The sequence below is a fragment of the Chelon labrosus genome (genome assembly GCF_963514085.1).
Source record: "Chelon labrosus genome assembly, chromosome: 18".
Lineage (NCBI taxonomy): Eukaryota > Metazoa > Chordata > Actinopteri > Mugiliformes > Mugilidae > Chelon > Chelon labrosus.
Window position 1 is genome coordinate 8,812,871 of NC_140351.1, and position 15,692 is coordinate 8,828,562.

The 15,692-nt window shown below is 43.8% G+C and overlaps 3 protein-coding genes across 4 annotated transcripts; 1 reads left to right on the forward strand and 2 right to left on the reverse strand.

Annotated features, from left to right (window-relative positions):
* Positions 1-552: 552 nt before the first annotated feature.
* Positions 553-4,583, reverse strand: fen1 (flap structure-specific endonuclease 1). Its single transcript, XM_084566719.1, has 12 exons — positions 4,513-4,583; positions 3,960-4,054; positions 3,600-3,702; positions 3,405-3,507; positions 3,244-3,307; positions 3,022-3,131; positions 2,584-2,720; positions 2,322-2,388; positions 1,919-2,050; positions 1,674-1,825; positions 1,125-1,239; positions 553-896 (listed from the first exon to the last, which is right to left on the reverse strand). Exons 2-12 carry the CDS (start codon positions 4,039-4,041, stop codon positions 819-821), a joined length of 1,143 nt encoding a protein of 380 aa, XP_084422845.1. The 5' UTR covers positions 4,042-4,054; positions 4,513-4,583; the 3' UTR covers positions 553-818.
* A 148-nt stretch (positions 4,584-4,731) lies between these two features.
* On the forward strand, positions 4,732-12,085 carry tm9sf1 (transmembrane 9 superfamily member 1). 2 transcript variants are annotated; one of them, XM_084566179.1, is made up of 9 exons: positions 4,732-5,301; positions 6,188-6,399; positions 7,184-7,315; positions 7,916-8,038; positions 8,188-8,546; positions 9,595-9,749; positions 9,948-10,133; positions 10,311-10,584; positions 10,936-12,085. In XM_084566179.1, the coding sequence occupies exons 2-9, from the start codon at positions 6,193-6,195 to the stop codon at positions 11,327-11,329; spliced, it is 1,830 nt and encodes a 609-aa protein (XP_084422305.1). In that variant the 5' UTR covers positions 4,732-5,301; positions 6,188-6,192; the 3' UTR covers positions 11,330-12,085. The 2 variants fall into 2 exon arrangements, with proteins under 2 accessions (XP_084422305.1, XP_084422306.1); XM_084566180.1 differs by having other exon boundaries at positions 4,732-5,227.
* Positions 12,086-12,228: 143 nt separating this feature from the next.
* nanog (nanog homeobox) lies at positions 12,229-14,698 on the reverse strand. Its single transcript, XM_084566236.1, has 4 exons — positions 14,122-14,698; positions 13,453-13,829; positions 13,200-13,343; positions 12,229-12,923 (listed from the first exon to the last, which is right to left on the reverse strand). The coding sequence occupies exons 1-4, from the start codon at positions 14,510-14,512 to the stop codon at positions 12,552-12,554; spliced, it is 1,284 nt and encodes a 427-aa protein (XP_084422362.1). The 5' UTR covers positions 14,513-14,698; the 3' UTR covers positions 12,229-12,551.
* Between the last annotated feature and the right edge of the window lie 994 nt (positions 14,699-15,692).

Sequence of the window (15,692 nt, forward strand, 5' to 3'; positions counted from 1 at the left end):
ACTAGTTTTAGTTTCTATAATTTGTCCATTCATGACAAGTACAAAGGGTAGAGTTTGTCTATAACCAGTTTAGATTATGTAAATATTATAAGTTATGCATAATTAAAGGTCACTTTGAGTGTCCTTACAGCTGGTTTTGTGACTAGGTCTCGCCTTCTCACCTCAGCTCCACCCACACTCCATCTGTTTGACCATTTTTGAATCAGACAGGTGTTAGGCGGAGTCAGGCTGCCAAGATGGCGACGACCGGAGACGCCGCACCGAGCTTCAATACCGCTCTTTATCCATCTTTACATACAGTTAACGAGGTCGGGTGCTTTTGGAGCCTGCCTCAAATAGTCATCTGGGGAACAACAGGAACTTTTTATCCTGTTATGATGTGGCCTCTACCCAAATTATGAAGCCAAACGACCTCCAGGTGAAAAGCGCTCAACATAGGGTGAACTACCGTACGTTCTTTGCGCTACACATACTAGCTTTCCACATTATGAAATTAAGTCTTATCAGTAATAAATGCACTGTAATGAGTAAATCAAAAAGGCAACTGACGTGTTTCTCTACAAAAAAAATCTTTTTATTTCAGACACACTGATAAAACATTTAAACACTATTTAAAACAAACATAAACCAGCTCGAATTTCGTTTATTCAGTCAAACTAAATCATAAACTGAAGGGTGAAACGAAACAAAACCTGCAGCTTCTTGCTTCCTCAAATGGAGGGAAGAGTGTTTTTTTTATTTTATTTTTTATTTTTTAGTAAGTATTGTAACATTACCAAAGTTCTTTCAAAAGAATCAAACAAGTTCCTGTGTTCGGCCTATTTGCTCTTCCTGAATTTCCCTGGCGTGGCTCCAGTTTTCTGCTTTTTCTTTGCAGATCCTTTAATTTCCGGTTCCTAAACAAGACAAAAGAAACAGAACAGAAAGAGAAGTTCAGCGTTTAGAAAACCACTTACCAGGTAAAACGTATTATTTCCTCTGTCTACAAAGGGATCTAAATTAATTCGTCAACCATGCACTTCAGCATTACAGCTACTGTTACCATGCTGCTGCAGGGGGTTTATATGCAACCACTCAGTCTTTCGGGAAACACATAGGGGGCATGGTAGCTTTCATAAACACACCTTTCGTTTGGAGGATAGAGATCCAGTGACGGAGAAGAAGGAGTCCAGTCGTCCCTGTGTGCTGCCCTGTCTGCTCTTCATAATCTTCTTACAGCCGTTACGGATCCTGTCCTCACTGCACACACACACACACAACAATGTACAAATATGTTATTTTTAAGTGTTTAAAGCAGTAAATAGAAGACAAATGCCTAAGCCTAATACACCAGCTATACCGCCAATAAGGCGTTTTCAAAGTGGCAAATTAGAGGTTGTGTTGATGACAAGGCCCGGGCAGGTGGATCATTACAGATTTCAGTCAGAAAAATTGGTCTGAAAGCAAAGAAAAAAACCACCAGCAGCCTTAGCTGTAATAAATTCTTCTCTGCTAAAAAGCTGTGAGGCTGTTTCACGACGCTCAATAAAGAGGAGTTTGCTCTATGGTGCCACAAACAAACTATTCATTGTGTCCAACAGTGCAGCCTAGTGGTCAAATGTTGTACAACCAGCTGGTCGCAGACAGTCATCAGTCATGGAAGTAAGCAGAACAGTGACAGAAGAGTGAACTACCTGAACTGTTTCTCAGCACACATGAACTGGATCAGTCCCTCCTCATCCGGCTCATTCCACTTCAGCTCCACTGTGGAACAATCCACCACTTCCGGCTCCAAGAACAAACCCCTGGCTTCTTTGTACAGCCAGTCCTCTGGAGGAGGGTGTTTCTGCATGAAACCAAAAAAAAAACATACAGTATCACAACCAGTATCTCATTTAATTGCTGCTGCAGAATAAGACTGAAGCGGACATTAACTTACGCTGCAGTCAATGTTTTCTATGATCTCCTCGATGCAGCCGTGCTGCCTGATCAGGTCCATGGCCCTCTTTGGTCCGACGCCCTTGATGGTGCCACAGTAGTCACAGCCCAGCAGAATACACAGGTCTATGAACTGTGGGTTAATGCAAAAAAAATTAAATATCAGTCACTTCCTGCTTCAACTGTGTTAACAGCTCCACAGCAGATATAGTTCTGACTACAAGCAGAGCTCTGCCACGTTTCTCTAAATAATTAACACAGCATGCCAACAGTGCAAATGTCAGCATGGTAGCAGCAGAGGAAGAACTGACTGACTGTTCACATACTATATAAAAAACAAAAATGGCACTACTTTCTATATAATGTGGTTCTTAATGTGTTCTTAAAGTCAGGCAAAACTCTACCTGTTCATTGGTCAGGCCGATGTCCTGCAGGACACGATTGAAGTGGAACTCTTGAATAGGAAGCTTTCTGAAACAGAAATAAATTCCTTGTGTTTAATGACAACTACTCGTCCTCTCCACATCGTCTCCTCTTCCAGATATTAAACATACAGGTGTAATCACAGAGAACAATAAATGTTTAATTTGAACCAAGTCTGGTGCAGAAACAGGGGGAAAAAATGATCCTAGTAGCATCAGCTATTAACATGCTGTGGGTGCATACTTTGCTTCACTGGCGGTGAGATGTCTGAGCAGGACATTTGTCCCAAAGGTCAGCCCGTCCATATCTTCCGTTGCCGTGGCAAAGACCTTCCCTGATTTAACCAGAGCAGCGCAGGTGGCCTCAGCCTCACATGGAGCCTGCAATAGATAAACACCAAAGTTACGTTATTCACACAGATCTGCCCTATTGCAAACGAAATATAACCGAAGAAATTCTAGTTTGGTTATATTGCATGTTAAGTTGAACTCAGAGTCTTACAGTGCCACTTTTAAGACCAACATTTACAGTTTATGTTTAATCCTAACACTTTCTCTCTTTCTGTCTTAGTGAAACCTGACCAGACAATACACAGGAAACTGGGAAAATAAGAATGAAAATGAAAGAGAAAAATAGCTTAAAAGAGAACATAAAATGATACTGTGCTCAGCTTTATCTCACCTCGATGTATGGCACACCCATCAGCGTCAGCAGCTTCTTGCACTCATCATTATGTTGCTTGGTGACTTTAACCAGACGCTTGGTGAATTTGTCAATATTCTCTTGTTCGCCTGTGGAAAATAAAATGTTTGATGATAAGCTTTATGGCAGAAGTTGCAGTCTGAGTTCAGGTGGGTTAACAAACCAGCAACAAAAAACAAAACAACTTAATAAATTCTTTACCCATTTCCTGTGCTTGAGCCAGCAGCTTCTCAGCTTCTGCTCTCCTCTCACCTCTCTTCTCAAGCTGGAAGATGAAAGCAACAACAGAGGAAGGGAGACGGGTGATGTAAAGGGGGATGACAGGCGAACAAGACGACGAGACGATCAGAGTCCATACTCACTTCTCCTCCCTTGAGCTGTGGGGGCTTCCCATCAAACACGTACACAGGTTTGATACCGTGCTCCAGCATGCGGATTGTGCGGTAGAACATCCCCATCAGGTGGCTGTGAACAGGAGCAAATCATTAATTTTTACTGCTCTGATACGTGCACAACTACAGGCTGAATTTGAGGTGGCGCTGTTGTTCTGTGTATACCTTGTCGTCTCTCCGTCTTCATTCTGCAGAACATTACCATCCTGTCGCACTGCAATCAGGAACTGGTAGATGCACATGGAGGCATCTATAGCAATCTTCCTGCCTGCAGGAGGCCATAAAGCAAAACAGTGCTCTAAGATTTCATTTTCATTGATTCATTAAGGACTATACACTTAATCAGACCTGCATTAGCAAAAATACACAGTTTCTGCTTAATGAAACTCGCTAAACACCTGTGAACAGGTCTTGCCTATTATTTGTTTGAAAGTGTAACTATAACACACTGACAAACAATAGGCTGCAACATTTTAAATCATCCGTATTTACTGATATGAAGGAAGTGTAATCTGTAACAAATACCAAAGTAGTTCTTGATGTCTTGCTCTTTAATGGCTCCAGGGGCCTGATCAGCAATCAGCTTGGCGAGTCCGTGTATTCCCATGACGGCAGGAAATCTGAAAAACACAGAAGCCACGCAAATTAGTTTTGTTGTCATATTCATCCAGTCTACATTTCCTACTATAAATAACCGGGCTGCTGATATGAGCGTAAACAATGCAGGTAAAACGCGTTTTGTTTACATAACCAGAAGCTGCTTACAACGTGGCCATGCACGCCGATTAAATGTCTAGCCTCAGCTGATTGCCAATATGTGATATAATCTTTTAGGCAAGCTCTGTGCATGGACAGTTAATAAAAATAACGTTAAATTGACAGTTTTATTTAAGTAATCTGGACTGCGTGACGTGTCCCGGCTAGTGGCTAAAATGTGCCGTTAGGTAAGGCTGCAGACCGCCGTTCACTCGCTAGCTAAAACATAAACAACGCTACATTCAGATTCTATTAGCAAAAACAGACAACTCCAACTTTAATTGCTGCATAAGGTTAAACAGTTTCAGATATTAAAACTCACCACTGTTAGCAGTTAAGCTCTTGTTTGTGCGCTTGCTCCGGCGTCTCGGGCGCGAGGAACCACGTCTGTTTCGCGGGAAATCAAATGTCAGGCATTACTTGTCGATCCATCGAGCGCTCCGCCACTCGCACACCATTAAAGACCTCACGCATCGATGGTGCCGGTTCGATTAAACACGCTTGAGCGTTAACGCGGAAGTCCTGCAAGGGCATTCTATTGGTTCATTGAGGTTGAAGGAAATCCGGTCAATACAGAAAAATAATAGAGTCTCAGAGCTACGGGCTGTAAGCGTTTACATTGTGGTTTTCGCTTGCGTTGAAGTGTGTAGATAAGTAGGCTTTAATGCAAATAGCTCGTGAGCGGGTATTGTTGCAGGTTGCGAGTTGCCGGTAACGTTGCTGGTTTGTTTCTCCTCCCACCCCGGAACACTCAACCGAGTCGTCGTTATTTTTATTTTTTACGGTGACGTGGAGTCGGACCTCTTCTTCTTTTTCTTCTACACTCCTTCATGTGTGCGTAAAAAAAAAAAAAAAAAAAAAAAGTACTTGGCGTACCCGGATATGAACATAGTGAAAACACAATGAGACGCTGCGTCGAGGATTTCCAACATGTTTAGCTTTAGCGTTAAATATTTACACTGAGCTCCGCTGTCGGATCATACCGGAGGGGGGACTGTGACGGGGCCTGGAGCCCAAGGAATCCGGCGGACAGACAGGTTTTTTGTTTTTTGTTGTTTTTTTTCTGCTGTATCTGCAGCATCGAGGCTGAAGTGACACCACAGCCTGACTGGTAGAGCAGATTTTTAATAACTTCTCGTGTGTGTGGTGATTTGCTGTCTTCATGACTAGAAACTCAAATCTGAAAAATGTGTCTCTTCGGGGTAAAGTAGTGTTGATTTAGATCAGGGAGCACCTGACCTTGCTGCTATTGCTGTGAAATATAACAACTGTGCCACTGCTTAATTCACTAGTTCCATATGTGATGAGTAACTGTGCTGCACTGTGGCAGAGCTGACCAGAAATACCTCATCAGTGCTGAATCAGTTTCTCTAAATTCCTCTTTTTATATTATTTCTAAATATTATTTCTGCTTATTGAGACACTAGGCGTGTGTTTTACCGAGTTTCAGGCAGCAAAACTAAAACTGCATGATTTGTACGGAGCAAAATTGCAATGCAGTACATCTATAACATGATAAATGCTTATTTCACTTTCAGAATGTGGTGCAAGTTCATTGTGCTGTGGACAAAATGTGTATCTAATACATTTTGAAATTGAAAGCAACATCCTGCTCAGAAATTCTGGGCAGCAGCTTTGTAAAGACCTGAAAGTGAAAACTAGCACAGCATCTCTGGACAACTCTGCTCCTGCAAACTCATATCTGATGGTTAATAACTGACAGAGCTCATTTAATTCTAGTCAGATAGCCCCCCTGTGGGCTGATAACGCTGATGAAATGCATTGTAATTCATCGTGCTTGAACAGCGGCTCACACTTCTTCGTGGGAAAGTTTTACAATTATCTGCCGTGTCACATTGTTGTGGGAGTGACACTGCACAAAACTGTGCAATCGTATAGAAGTGAGCCACTTTCTCGAGTCAAAAATGAGATGCTGTCAGGAGAGACATCACACATGTCCAGCATGAACTTGACGAAATGTCTTGTCTTTGCTTCAGGGGTTATGCGTCGTGGAATAGGACACTTGCCAGGTGGCTGTCAGAGAACGATGGTGCTGCAACGTGTCTTGATCCTGTGCTTGTTCTCCGGCTGGGCAGTGAGCTACAAGCAAGGAGACAACGTGACTCTTTATGTAAACAAAGTGGGCCCTTATCATAACCCCCAGGAGACATATCACTACTACACCTTGCCTGTTTGCAGGCCGGAGAAGGTCAGTCTTTGTTCTGCGTCATTATGTGCCATTGGTTTGTTGTTACTCACTCACACGGAAACCGGAGATTTATTTATTTATTTTTTGTCATGCTAAATGTAGACACTAATGAAAGTAAGGACAACATATAGGTCTCGACTTTCCTTGTTATCTGTAAGGTGCAGTAAAACTATAAAAATAGGTTCAGTTGAGTTCTAATGCGTCTGTACTTCCTCTGTCTATATGCTGCCATGTGATCATGATGCAGCATTATTTGAGAATTAATTTTGACACTTCACTGAAATCCACCAGCACATTTAAGTTAACGCAGAATAAAAGTAGTGTATCTTACAGGACAAAATGTGGTGATGGTATGTCATAATAATATGTACTTATGACTCTACATAAAACAAGCAGACACTCAAAGATGTCTTCATTTTTTCTTTGACTATTTATCCACATATCTGCTGATCTGTGTTTCCTTGTTGAGATATTACATTTGCCACTGTAAGATGAGTTTATTTGAGCTTCCTTGAAAGTTTAACTCATGACTCACAGCTTTGAAACGTCATTACTGGAAGTGCGATGGTGTCGCTGGTTGTGTTGCCCGACTTTACAACAGCAGTGACCCACTTTTATGTGACATAAACACCAACTTAAACACCAGCTGCATTTACAGTAGTTTTTTGTCTTGTGTACTGGTTTGAAGTCATTTGCTCGCAGAATAATGACCAACTAATTATTTGAGCTGTTTATTTTTTTTTTTCCACCACCTCTAAATCACATTATAACACTTCTTCATCAGGTCCACCACAAGTCCCTGAGTCTGGGCGAAGTGCTGGATGGTGACAGGATGGCAGAGTCTCTATATCACATCCGCTTCAGAGAGAACGTCGAGAAAAAAACTCTTTGTCATCTCACCCTTTCAGAAAAACAGGTAACCACTTCCTGCAAGAATCAATATTGTGAATCAAGAACCATTTCCCAAGTAAATGGTTCTTGATGATATTTAAGAGCTTGGAAGCCAGCCTGAACTTTATCCGGGAACCAGCAACTCCTTGGCAGCGTTGTCTGTCAATAAAGTAATTGAAGGATTTGGGCACTTCCTTCTCATTTAAGCAGTGACAACTGAACAAACCAGGAAGTTGCATGATTATTCTTTTGTGTTAGTCTGGAAGCTAGCCTGACCTTCCCTCCCCCGCAAAATTATTGTTGGGGAAAGTTGGTCTGGAGTGGGGCGTGTTACCAGATCAGACAGAATTCTTTTTACTTCCTTATGAAAACAAATACAAGTAAAACTTTCAACTAAATATTCAGTTATTGTTGCCATTCTTTGGGACTTTAGTTTCTGTTCCCATGATCTAATGCTTATTCATGTTTGCTGTCACACTGGAGCACCCCTGTTTGACAAGGCATCATCCTGTTTTCTTTGTGTTTGCTCCTCAACTAGTCCAGTTAAATAAACCTTAAAAATAGTCGTTGGGAGCTATATCATTGCTTAAAACACATGGGCTGTGATTGTGGGTGTGTCTTTTAGGTCGACGAACTTCGCGAGGCCATCGAGGAGCTGTACTACTTTGAATTTGTCGTGGACGATATACCGATCTGGGGGTTTGTTGGGTACATAGAGGAGAGCGGCTTCCTCCCTCACAGCCACAAGGTAAGCTTAGACTATGTTAACTGTACTTATGCAAAGCAACTGCTTCTGCTAAACCACAACCTCATTGTCAAACTCCACTTGTCATTCCTCTTATCTTTAACCTCCTCCTATCTCTCTTTTCTTTCTATGTCACTTTTTTGTTCTGTCAGGTCGGTTTGTGGACGCACCTGGACTTCAACATCGAGTATAACGGCGACTCCGTGATCTTCGCCAACGTCTCCGTGAAGGACGTCAAGCCTGTCCCCCTGGAGGAGGGGGCCGGCGCGGCAGTGGGCGGAGTCGGGGTGGGCGGGGGCAGCCTGACGGTCACCCACACCTACAGCGTGCACTGGTTCGAGTCCACTCTGCCTCACGCCCGCAGAGCCGAGCGTCTCCGAGACTACTCGTTCTTCCCCAAGACACTGGAGATCCACTGGCTGTCCATCATCAACTCGCTGGTGCTGGTGGTGCTGCTGCTGGGCTTCGTCATCATCATCCTCATGCGAGTCCTGAAGAACGACTTCGCCAGGTCAGTGAGCAGTGGATGGTCTACTCCTGCACTGAATATCAAGGTGCACATTTAAAACCATGCAACAACGCTGAGGTTAATAGAAATCAATAAATCAGTTAAGTCAATCAACCTGCAAGTAACTGACAAGTCATATTAGCATATTGCATGTTCCAGCTCCTTAAATGCTGCAGTTTTCCTTTGTTTTATATAACTGTATGCAGATTAATTTGGGGGTTTCAGCTGCTTGTCTCACAGGACAAACAATCTGAAGACATGACATTGAGTTGTAAATTGGGACCAATGAAAACATTTATCAGAACATTAAAAGGGAACTACTGTTTTCTACAACCTGGACCTTATTTCTGGCATAAAATACAGTTATTTACTCACCCATATAACTTTTGTGTAGTTTGTATTCCTTCGGGAGATAATTAGATCAGCGTTTTTCCGTGTAGTGGAAATGACCGGGGCACCGAAAAGCAGCCTTTTTTTATCTGCCGCGAAACTCTGTAGATTGACCTACAGACCCCGGATGATGACAACAGGTAACTCCGGAATCAACAGGGAATAGCACTAGCCTACAATAACAAAATATTGGTGAAATGAACGAGTTTCGCCGCAGCTAAGGTGTTATTTAGAGGCTGCGTTTCGGTGCCCCAGTCACTCCCACTATATGGATATACGCAGATCTAAATATCTCCCGAAGGAATACAAATAACACAAAAGTTATATGGGTAAGTAAACGACCGTATTTTATTCCAGAAATAAGGTCCAGGTTGTAAAAAAGCAGTAGTTCCCCTTTAAGAAAATATTTGCAGCTGTAATGGTACAGTGACTTTAAAGCTGTTCTTAGGTGAAGCTTTGTGCTAGTATAGTTTAAGGTTACACACTGTGCCTGGCCCAGCCTTCTAAGATGTTAGCTCAAATAGATCCAGTTTCATCTTTGCTGAAGTTGTGTCAGTCTGCCGTCATAAAGCAAGTACATCCTGTGTTTATGTGTTTAGTTTTTTTGTTTGAACTAGGTGTATTACAGCCACTTAAAAAAACACTTTTTCCTCACCTGCAGGTACAACGTGGAGGAGGAAGGAGGCTGTGATGATCTTGACCAAGGGGACAACGGCTGGAAAATCATACACACCGATGTCTTCAGGTTTCCCCCTTTTAAAAGCCTGCTGTGCGCCGTGCTGGGAGTCGGGGCTCAGTTCCTAACCCTTGCCACGGGTGAGCATTCGTTTTCAACTACACACAAACACACGGCTGATCGTGTACAGGCTACGCGCTGTTAAATTCCACAAACAAGGTTTTCTGAGCAACAGCCTTTGAACTGAGCACCACAGCAACAAAAAGAAACCTGATAGTGGCGTGGACATGAACGCCTACATGTAGGAGTATGATCACCTTGTTTCCTCATTTCTCTAGGGATTATCCTCATGGCGTTGTTGGGAATGTTTAACGTGCACCGCCACGGCGCCATCAACTCTGCAGCTATCGTCCTGTACGCTCTGACCAGCTGTGTGTCGGGATACGTGTCGTGCAGTTTCTACACGCAGATCAACGGCCAGCGCTGGGTGTGGAACATCATCCTCACGTCATCTCTTTTCTCCGGTGAGTGAGTCAGAAGAAGCTCAAGGTCAAAATCTCTCTCCACGCTTTTGTAGTGAGAGAAAGAAAAACAAACATCTCTAGATCCTGGTGTCAGCGTGCATGTGTTGCGCTGGATTGTCTGCAGAGGGAAAAAAAACGATGCCTGTTTGTCATTCACTTTGTCATTCATCCCCGTAGCTCCTCTGTTCTTTACATGGAGCGTTGTGAACTCCATCCACTGGTGGAGCGGCTCCACTCAGGCTCTGCCGGCCACCACTGTGCTCCTCCTGCTGGGTGCGTGGGTGCTGGTGGGCTTCCCCCTCACCGTCATCGGCGGGATCGTGGGAAAGAACCGGGCCGGCAGCTTCCAGGCGCCGTGCCGCACTCGCAACATCCCCCGGCAGATCCCGGCGCAGCCCTGGTACAAACACGCGGTTGTACACATGGCCATCGGAGGCTTCCTGCCCTTCAGGTGAGATGTCTTTAGATGTCGGAACGGTGCTTTAGTCGGGGGAAAATGTAATAGCGTCTCCTCTCAGGACTGCACAGCCATAGGGTAAAGCTAAGAGATTGAAAAACAGCTTCTTTAGGGCTTCATTCATTATTTTTTAGTTCATTTATAGCTCACGACTCATTTATATTTTATTTCTGTTTATGTAATTTTAATTTAACCACTGAGTTTTTGTATTACTATTATTTAGGACCAGGATATTTTGAATTTTGTGACCAAAGTGTCAAAGTGAATTGACTAATTAGACAAGTTACCACCTTTAATTCATTAATTATAATTAATTCTACTTCTACATCTTTTCCTTTCCCTCAGCGCCATCTCAGTAGAGCTGTACTACATATTTGCCACTGTTTGGGGCAGAGAGCACTACACCCTCTACGGCATCCTGCTGTGCGTCTTCGCCATCCTCCTCTCAGTGGGCGCCTGCATCTCCGTGGCGCTGACCTACTTCCTGCTGTCGGGCGAGGACTACCGGTGGTGGTGGCGAAGCGTCCTCAGCACCGGTTCCACCGGCCTCTTCATCTTCGTCTACTCCGTCTTCTATTACAGGAACCGGTCCTCTATGAGCGGCCTGGTGCAGAGCACGGAGTTCTTCGGCTACTCCCTGCTCACGGCGCTGGTCTTCTCGCTGATGCTGGGCAGCGTGTCGTTCTGGGCCTCGCTGGCTTTTATCCGTTACATCTACCGTAGCCTCAAGATGGACTAGACATAGAACGATCACGTACGACATAAACATTTCCCAATAGCACACATGGACAATCTTCATCCTCCTCTCTTGCTCTTTCACTCACACTCACACACACGCACACACAAAAGCCTCCTATTGTGAAATGGGAGGAGAAACAGGGGCCTTTACCTTGATTGGAAATGAATTAATAAATGAACTCGGACAATTGCTGGAATAAAGGGATGGCTGGACGGACAGATCAATGGAGGTGAGATCATAATGGATTTAATGTAATGGATTTAATGGGATATTTTAGTGAAAAGGGATGATTGCTTCCCATCGGGAAAGGATGGGTCAAATGTATGATATGCTACACGCGTGAATGGATGTTTTAATTGTACGATGCAGCGTTTGGGCATCATCTGCTCTGATCCCTACTTCACAAAAGCTGGACAGGAGCTATAACATGTTCTATATTCCCCACATTACAACGGTTACCTGCTGACTAGTATTGTAGTTAGGTTACGCAGCAATGCAAGTGTCCCCCCCACATGTAAAATTGTGGCAGCTTTGTTGAGATATATATATATATATTAATTTTGCACTGGCCCTGTTAAAGCTCCACATAGTCCTGCAGTGGATAAGAGGGATGATGCCTTGCAGAATGAACGTTTGTTGGTGATGGGAGCAATGTTGTCATGGTTTCTATGGTCATCATTGACAGTCATTTTGGTTCTGATGTAAATATAGTCTTTTCAATAAAATGCTTTGTAATACAACATCAGCAGCACACTACTCTAGGTGTATTCTTTTTTTTCCTTCTTAAGAGGATTGCAATTGCTAACTACTGTATAACCTAGACTTGCTACTTTGCCAAGTCATAGTGCAACTCCAAACAAACCCAATAAGACACTCAAAAAGAAAGGGACAACTTCAACTTGCCAAAGTGAACTTGTATTTATAGAAACAAATGCATTGAAATGTGCACACATCAGATGCGCGTCTGTACTTCGCCTTAAAGCAGTTCCAAAAAAAAGCCACAATACAGTGAATGCGTCCAACTTGGACAGATCTGGTATCACCAAGCGCAAAGAACAGATCAACATACATTTAAATAGTTGGGTATAAAAATATAAGTTCATGGTAAAAAATACTTTGAACATGTGTATGAACAATATATATGTACACCCGCCTCAAAACTTGGAAGAATATAAACACGGTGGCTGGATAACACTAAGAGAAAAGCTTAAATGATGGTCGGCTACTGGCTGGCATCATGTACAACGGCTGTGTTCAAGGAGCTTTGGCTGTCAGCAGGCTCCCCGTCTTTGCTTTCATAGCTCGCCTCGAGCCCGGCGTTGGCAGCGGTGACACCAGCCGGGTTAAATGCCCTGGGGAGGTATTCGTAATGGCTGACGCCTGGTGGCACGGACCAGCCAGCAACCTGAGGCCTGTTGGAGACGCCGGTCTGCAGCGAGCCGGGGGACCAGGAGGGATAGCCTGCAGATCCCGCTGCACTGTCCATGGCAGCCAGATAGAAGGACAGGTTCTGTGGAGCGGTCTTCTTAAAGGCCGCCTCCATCATGTGCTGGTTGTAATGCTGCCTCAGTTGGGGCCTTCCCTCTCCTTGATACTGAACAAAAAAATGTGCAAATTAATAAATATCAAATCAAATTATCAAACAGTATCTGGTCTGTCCTGATATGTTGTTTGACTGTGTTTCGTCTCGCCTTTAAAGCAGTAACCAGACTATGGTTACGCCTCCATTATGGACGTCTTGCTCTATGTCCAAACCAACTTTTTCTATGTTAAGAGTTAACAAGAAAATCGGGCAGGACAGTGGTGTAAAAATATTGAAAATCCCAAAAGAAAAAGAACAGAAGATGCTGAAGTTCTTGGAGCTACTTACATGTGGAACATGCGAGGCAATGTTGGGGTATACGGTTCCATGAACTGGGCTGTCCTTGTTGACGGAGTAGCGATCCGATACCCAGTTCACATCTTTCTGGTGCCTCCTCAGCTTCATCCTTCTGTTCTGAAACCAAGTCTTCACCTTCAAAACAAAATTAAGAAGAAATTGTACGTGAATGTTTTATTGCTCGATCAGCAACGTCTCTCGTGTAGAAAGGATCTGGTTAAATTAAGGTAAATAAATCCCTCACCTGTTTGTAAGTCAGTCCTGTTAGTTCTGCCAGGTTCTTCATCTCAGACGGGGTGAGGTACCTCTGAACGCTGAAGCGGTGGACAAGAGCATTCATCTGACTCTCTGAGAAGGCTGTCCGGGCCTTTCCTTTGGGGGTATTTACAGCAGTAGTGCAGAGCTTCTTTGGGGCGTTTAAGGGCACATGCAGAGAGGCCGGGTCGTTGGCGACCCCGCTCCCGATGATGGGATAAGTCTGTGGCTCCTCCATGAGGGAGCTGGAAACGTCCTCGATGGCGGCTGGGCTCCCTCCGCTCGCCTCCTCGTCTTTCTCAACCCATGTGGCGGGGTCCACCTGGGGGAGGCTTCCCTCTCTGCTGCTGCCGGAGCTGCGTGAGTCTGAGTGAGGAAGGGAGGACAAATCTTATTTAACCTCTAACACCAACAACAGCATTTTTTTTCTTCTTTTTTTGGTGCGATTCTCAATTTCTGCCACAAGGTGTCGCCATTTCTACTTTGTGAAAGTGGCGGGATATTTGGAAACAAGATGGACATGAACTGGTCAACTCTAGAGGAAGAAATCCTCTCATTTAACATCCAACAAGGACATGTAAGCGCACCATTTCTTTTGCCACACGTTGACATACTCTGCTAAACTTTGCTGCTTTCGAAAGCACGCTGCCCAACATACCAGGTGAGGTGTAAGGCTCCGAGTCGCTGGTGGAGTCGCTCCCCGCTCGCCTGGGCTCATTTTCGGCCTTTCCAGCCAGAAGCAGGCGGCCTGCCTGGGTGTCTCCAAGATAGACAACCCCCGGGCCCTGGTAGTGGCAATGTGCGTCAACGGAGTGCTGCTCCGGGCTGTAGGGTGGAGACTCCTCCCGGGTCCTGGTAGTAGCGGCGGCGGCGTAGTAGGCCTGTGTTGCCCCGGTGTTGTAGCCGCCCAAGTCCGGGACTCCGTTTTCGGCCCAGCCGGTTAAGTTCTCGTGGGTCTGCTCCGGTCCAGGCTGATAAACGAGACTATAAGCGTAGGCATGGTAGGAAGGGTTGTAGTTGTAGCTTATCTGCGTCTTCCAGTCTGCCATTTCTCACAATTAAAACTTTTTTAAAAAAATATATAAAAAAAAATAAACCACCGCGATAAAAACACTAAAAAATACACGTGTTGCTGGTAAAATCTCTTAAATGTCGAGCATGACAAATAGGCTGGTTTATAGGTTAAAAAATAAGAAGGAGGATGGATGTGCTCGGGTAAAACAAGCTGCTCCAATTAAGGTTCAAAAATTGCGCGCAGTCTCTCACAGGCTGTTTATAAGGACGCGAGTGGGCGTGGGCACACCTGAGTTACACCCCCACACCACGCTGCACACCTAAACCTTGGGGTTTTTAGAGTCACAATCGTGTTTATTGCCTTGTATGCCAGGAAATACGAGGTATTTGTTGTGGTGGTTGGTACAGTAAACATAAACATGTACAAATGTGCGCAATAGGCGGTGCGTAAAAATAAAAATGTGCATTAAAAAAACAGCTAGGTTAATGTAACGCGTGAGGATTAAAAAGGAAATTAATTTTGATCAATAAAACTTCCTTTCATGGATGTGTCAGTGATATATTAATATAGTTCCCCCTGTAATTTATACAGTATACTGTTAGGACTGGAAGTGGAGCACCTCAGAACCTGTCTGGGATTTCTCCACTTTATAAGATTTCTTTAGTATTCGCAGAGAGTAACATACAATGAAATTACTTTTTAGTTCATCCACGGACACTTATACGTCCTGTTTTTTTTTAATTACCCATTTTTGAATTGAACATACAATCGAAAATGTGCAAAACAAGCTTTTATTGCCGTGTTGTAGTTGTTTTTTTTGGAGACAACAAGCAACCATTCTTAAATTGCTCCGCTTCTTTATCACCATCCCTGTGCTCATTCATTAATGAAGACTGGAACATCTAGAAATATACTACCTTGTGTTTCAGTCAGCAATGCTGCAGTATCTCAATCCAGAAACAATGTTATGTTACAAACTGACAAACTTACTTTTGTATTAAGCTGAATAGACAAACTTGTATATACAAACTGAGAATGAAGTTGCCCTAGTGTTCTTTAGGGTAATTAAATTAATGTAGTTTTTGTTGTGCTAGTAGTTTACCTCAGTAACTACTTCTAAATCCCAGTGTCTTCCAAAAAATAGACTGTTTTGCGAAGGTTTCCGGCTGTTTTGGTTCTAGAGTGCAAAGTCTTCAGCTCGACATTCAAATCTT

Excerpts from the sequence above, each read along its gene's own strand:
- nanog (XM_084566236.1), bottom strand. The coding sequence starts at position 14,512 with ATGGCAGACTGGAAGACGCAGATAAGCTACAACTACAACCCTTCCTAC. Across the intron at positions 13,344-13,452 it reads CAGGACTGACTTACAAACAG|GTGAAGACTTGGTTTCAGAA; the intron begins GTGAGGGATTTA and ends TTTGTTTTGAAG. Across the intron at positions 12,924-13,199 it reads TTGCCTCGCATGTTCCACAT|TATCAAGGAGAGGGAAGGCC; the intron begins GTAAGTAGCTCC and ends TTTTTTGTTCAG.
- fen1 (XM_084566719.1), bottom strand. The coding sequence starts at position 4,041 with ATGGGAATACACGGACTCGCCAAGCTGATTGCTGATCAGGCCCCTGGA. Across the intron at positions 3,508-3,599 it reads GAAGACGGAGAGACGACAAG|CCACCTGATGGGGATGTTCT; the intron begins GTATACACAGAA and ends TCCTGTTCACAG. Across the intron at positions 1,826-1,918 it reads TAGAAAACATTGACTGCAGC|AAACACCCTCCTCCAGAGGA; the intron begins GTAAGTTAATGT and ends GGTTTCATGCAG.
- tm9sf1 (XM_084566179.1), top strand. The coding sequence starts at position 6,193 with ATGCGTCGTGGAATAGGACACTTGCCAGGTGGCTGTCAGAGAACGATG. Across the intron at positions 6,400-7,183 it reads CTGTTTGCAGGCCGGAGAAG|GTCCACCACAAGTCCCTGAG; the intron begins GTCAGTCTTTGT and ends CTTCTTCATCAG. Across the intron at positions 8,547-9,594 it reads CTGAAGAACGACTTCGCCAG|GTACAACGTGGAGGAGGAAG; the intron begins GTCAGTGAGCAG and ends CCTCACCTGCAG.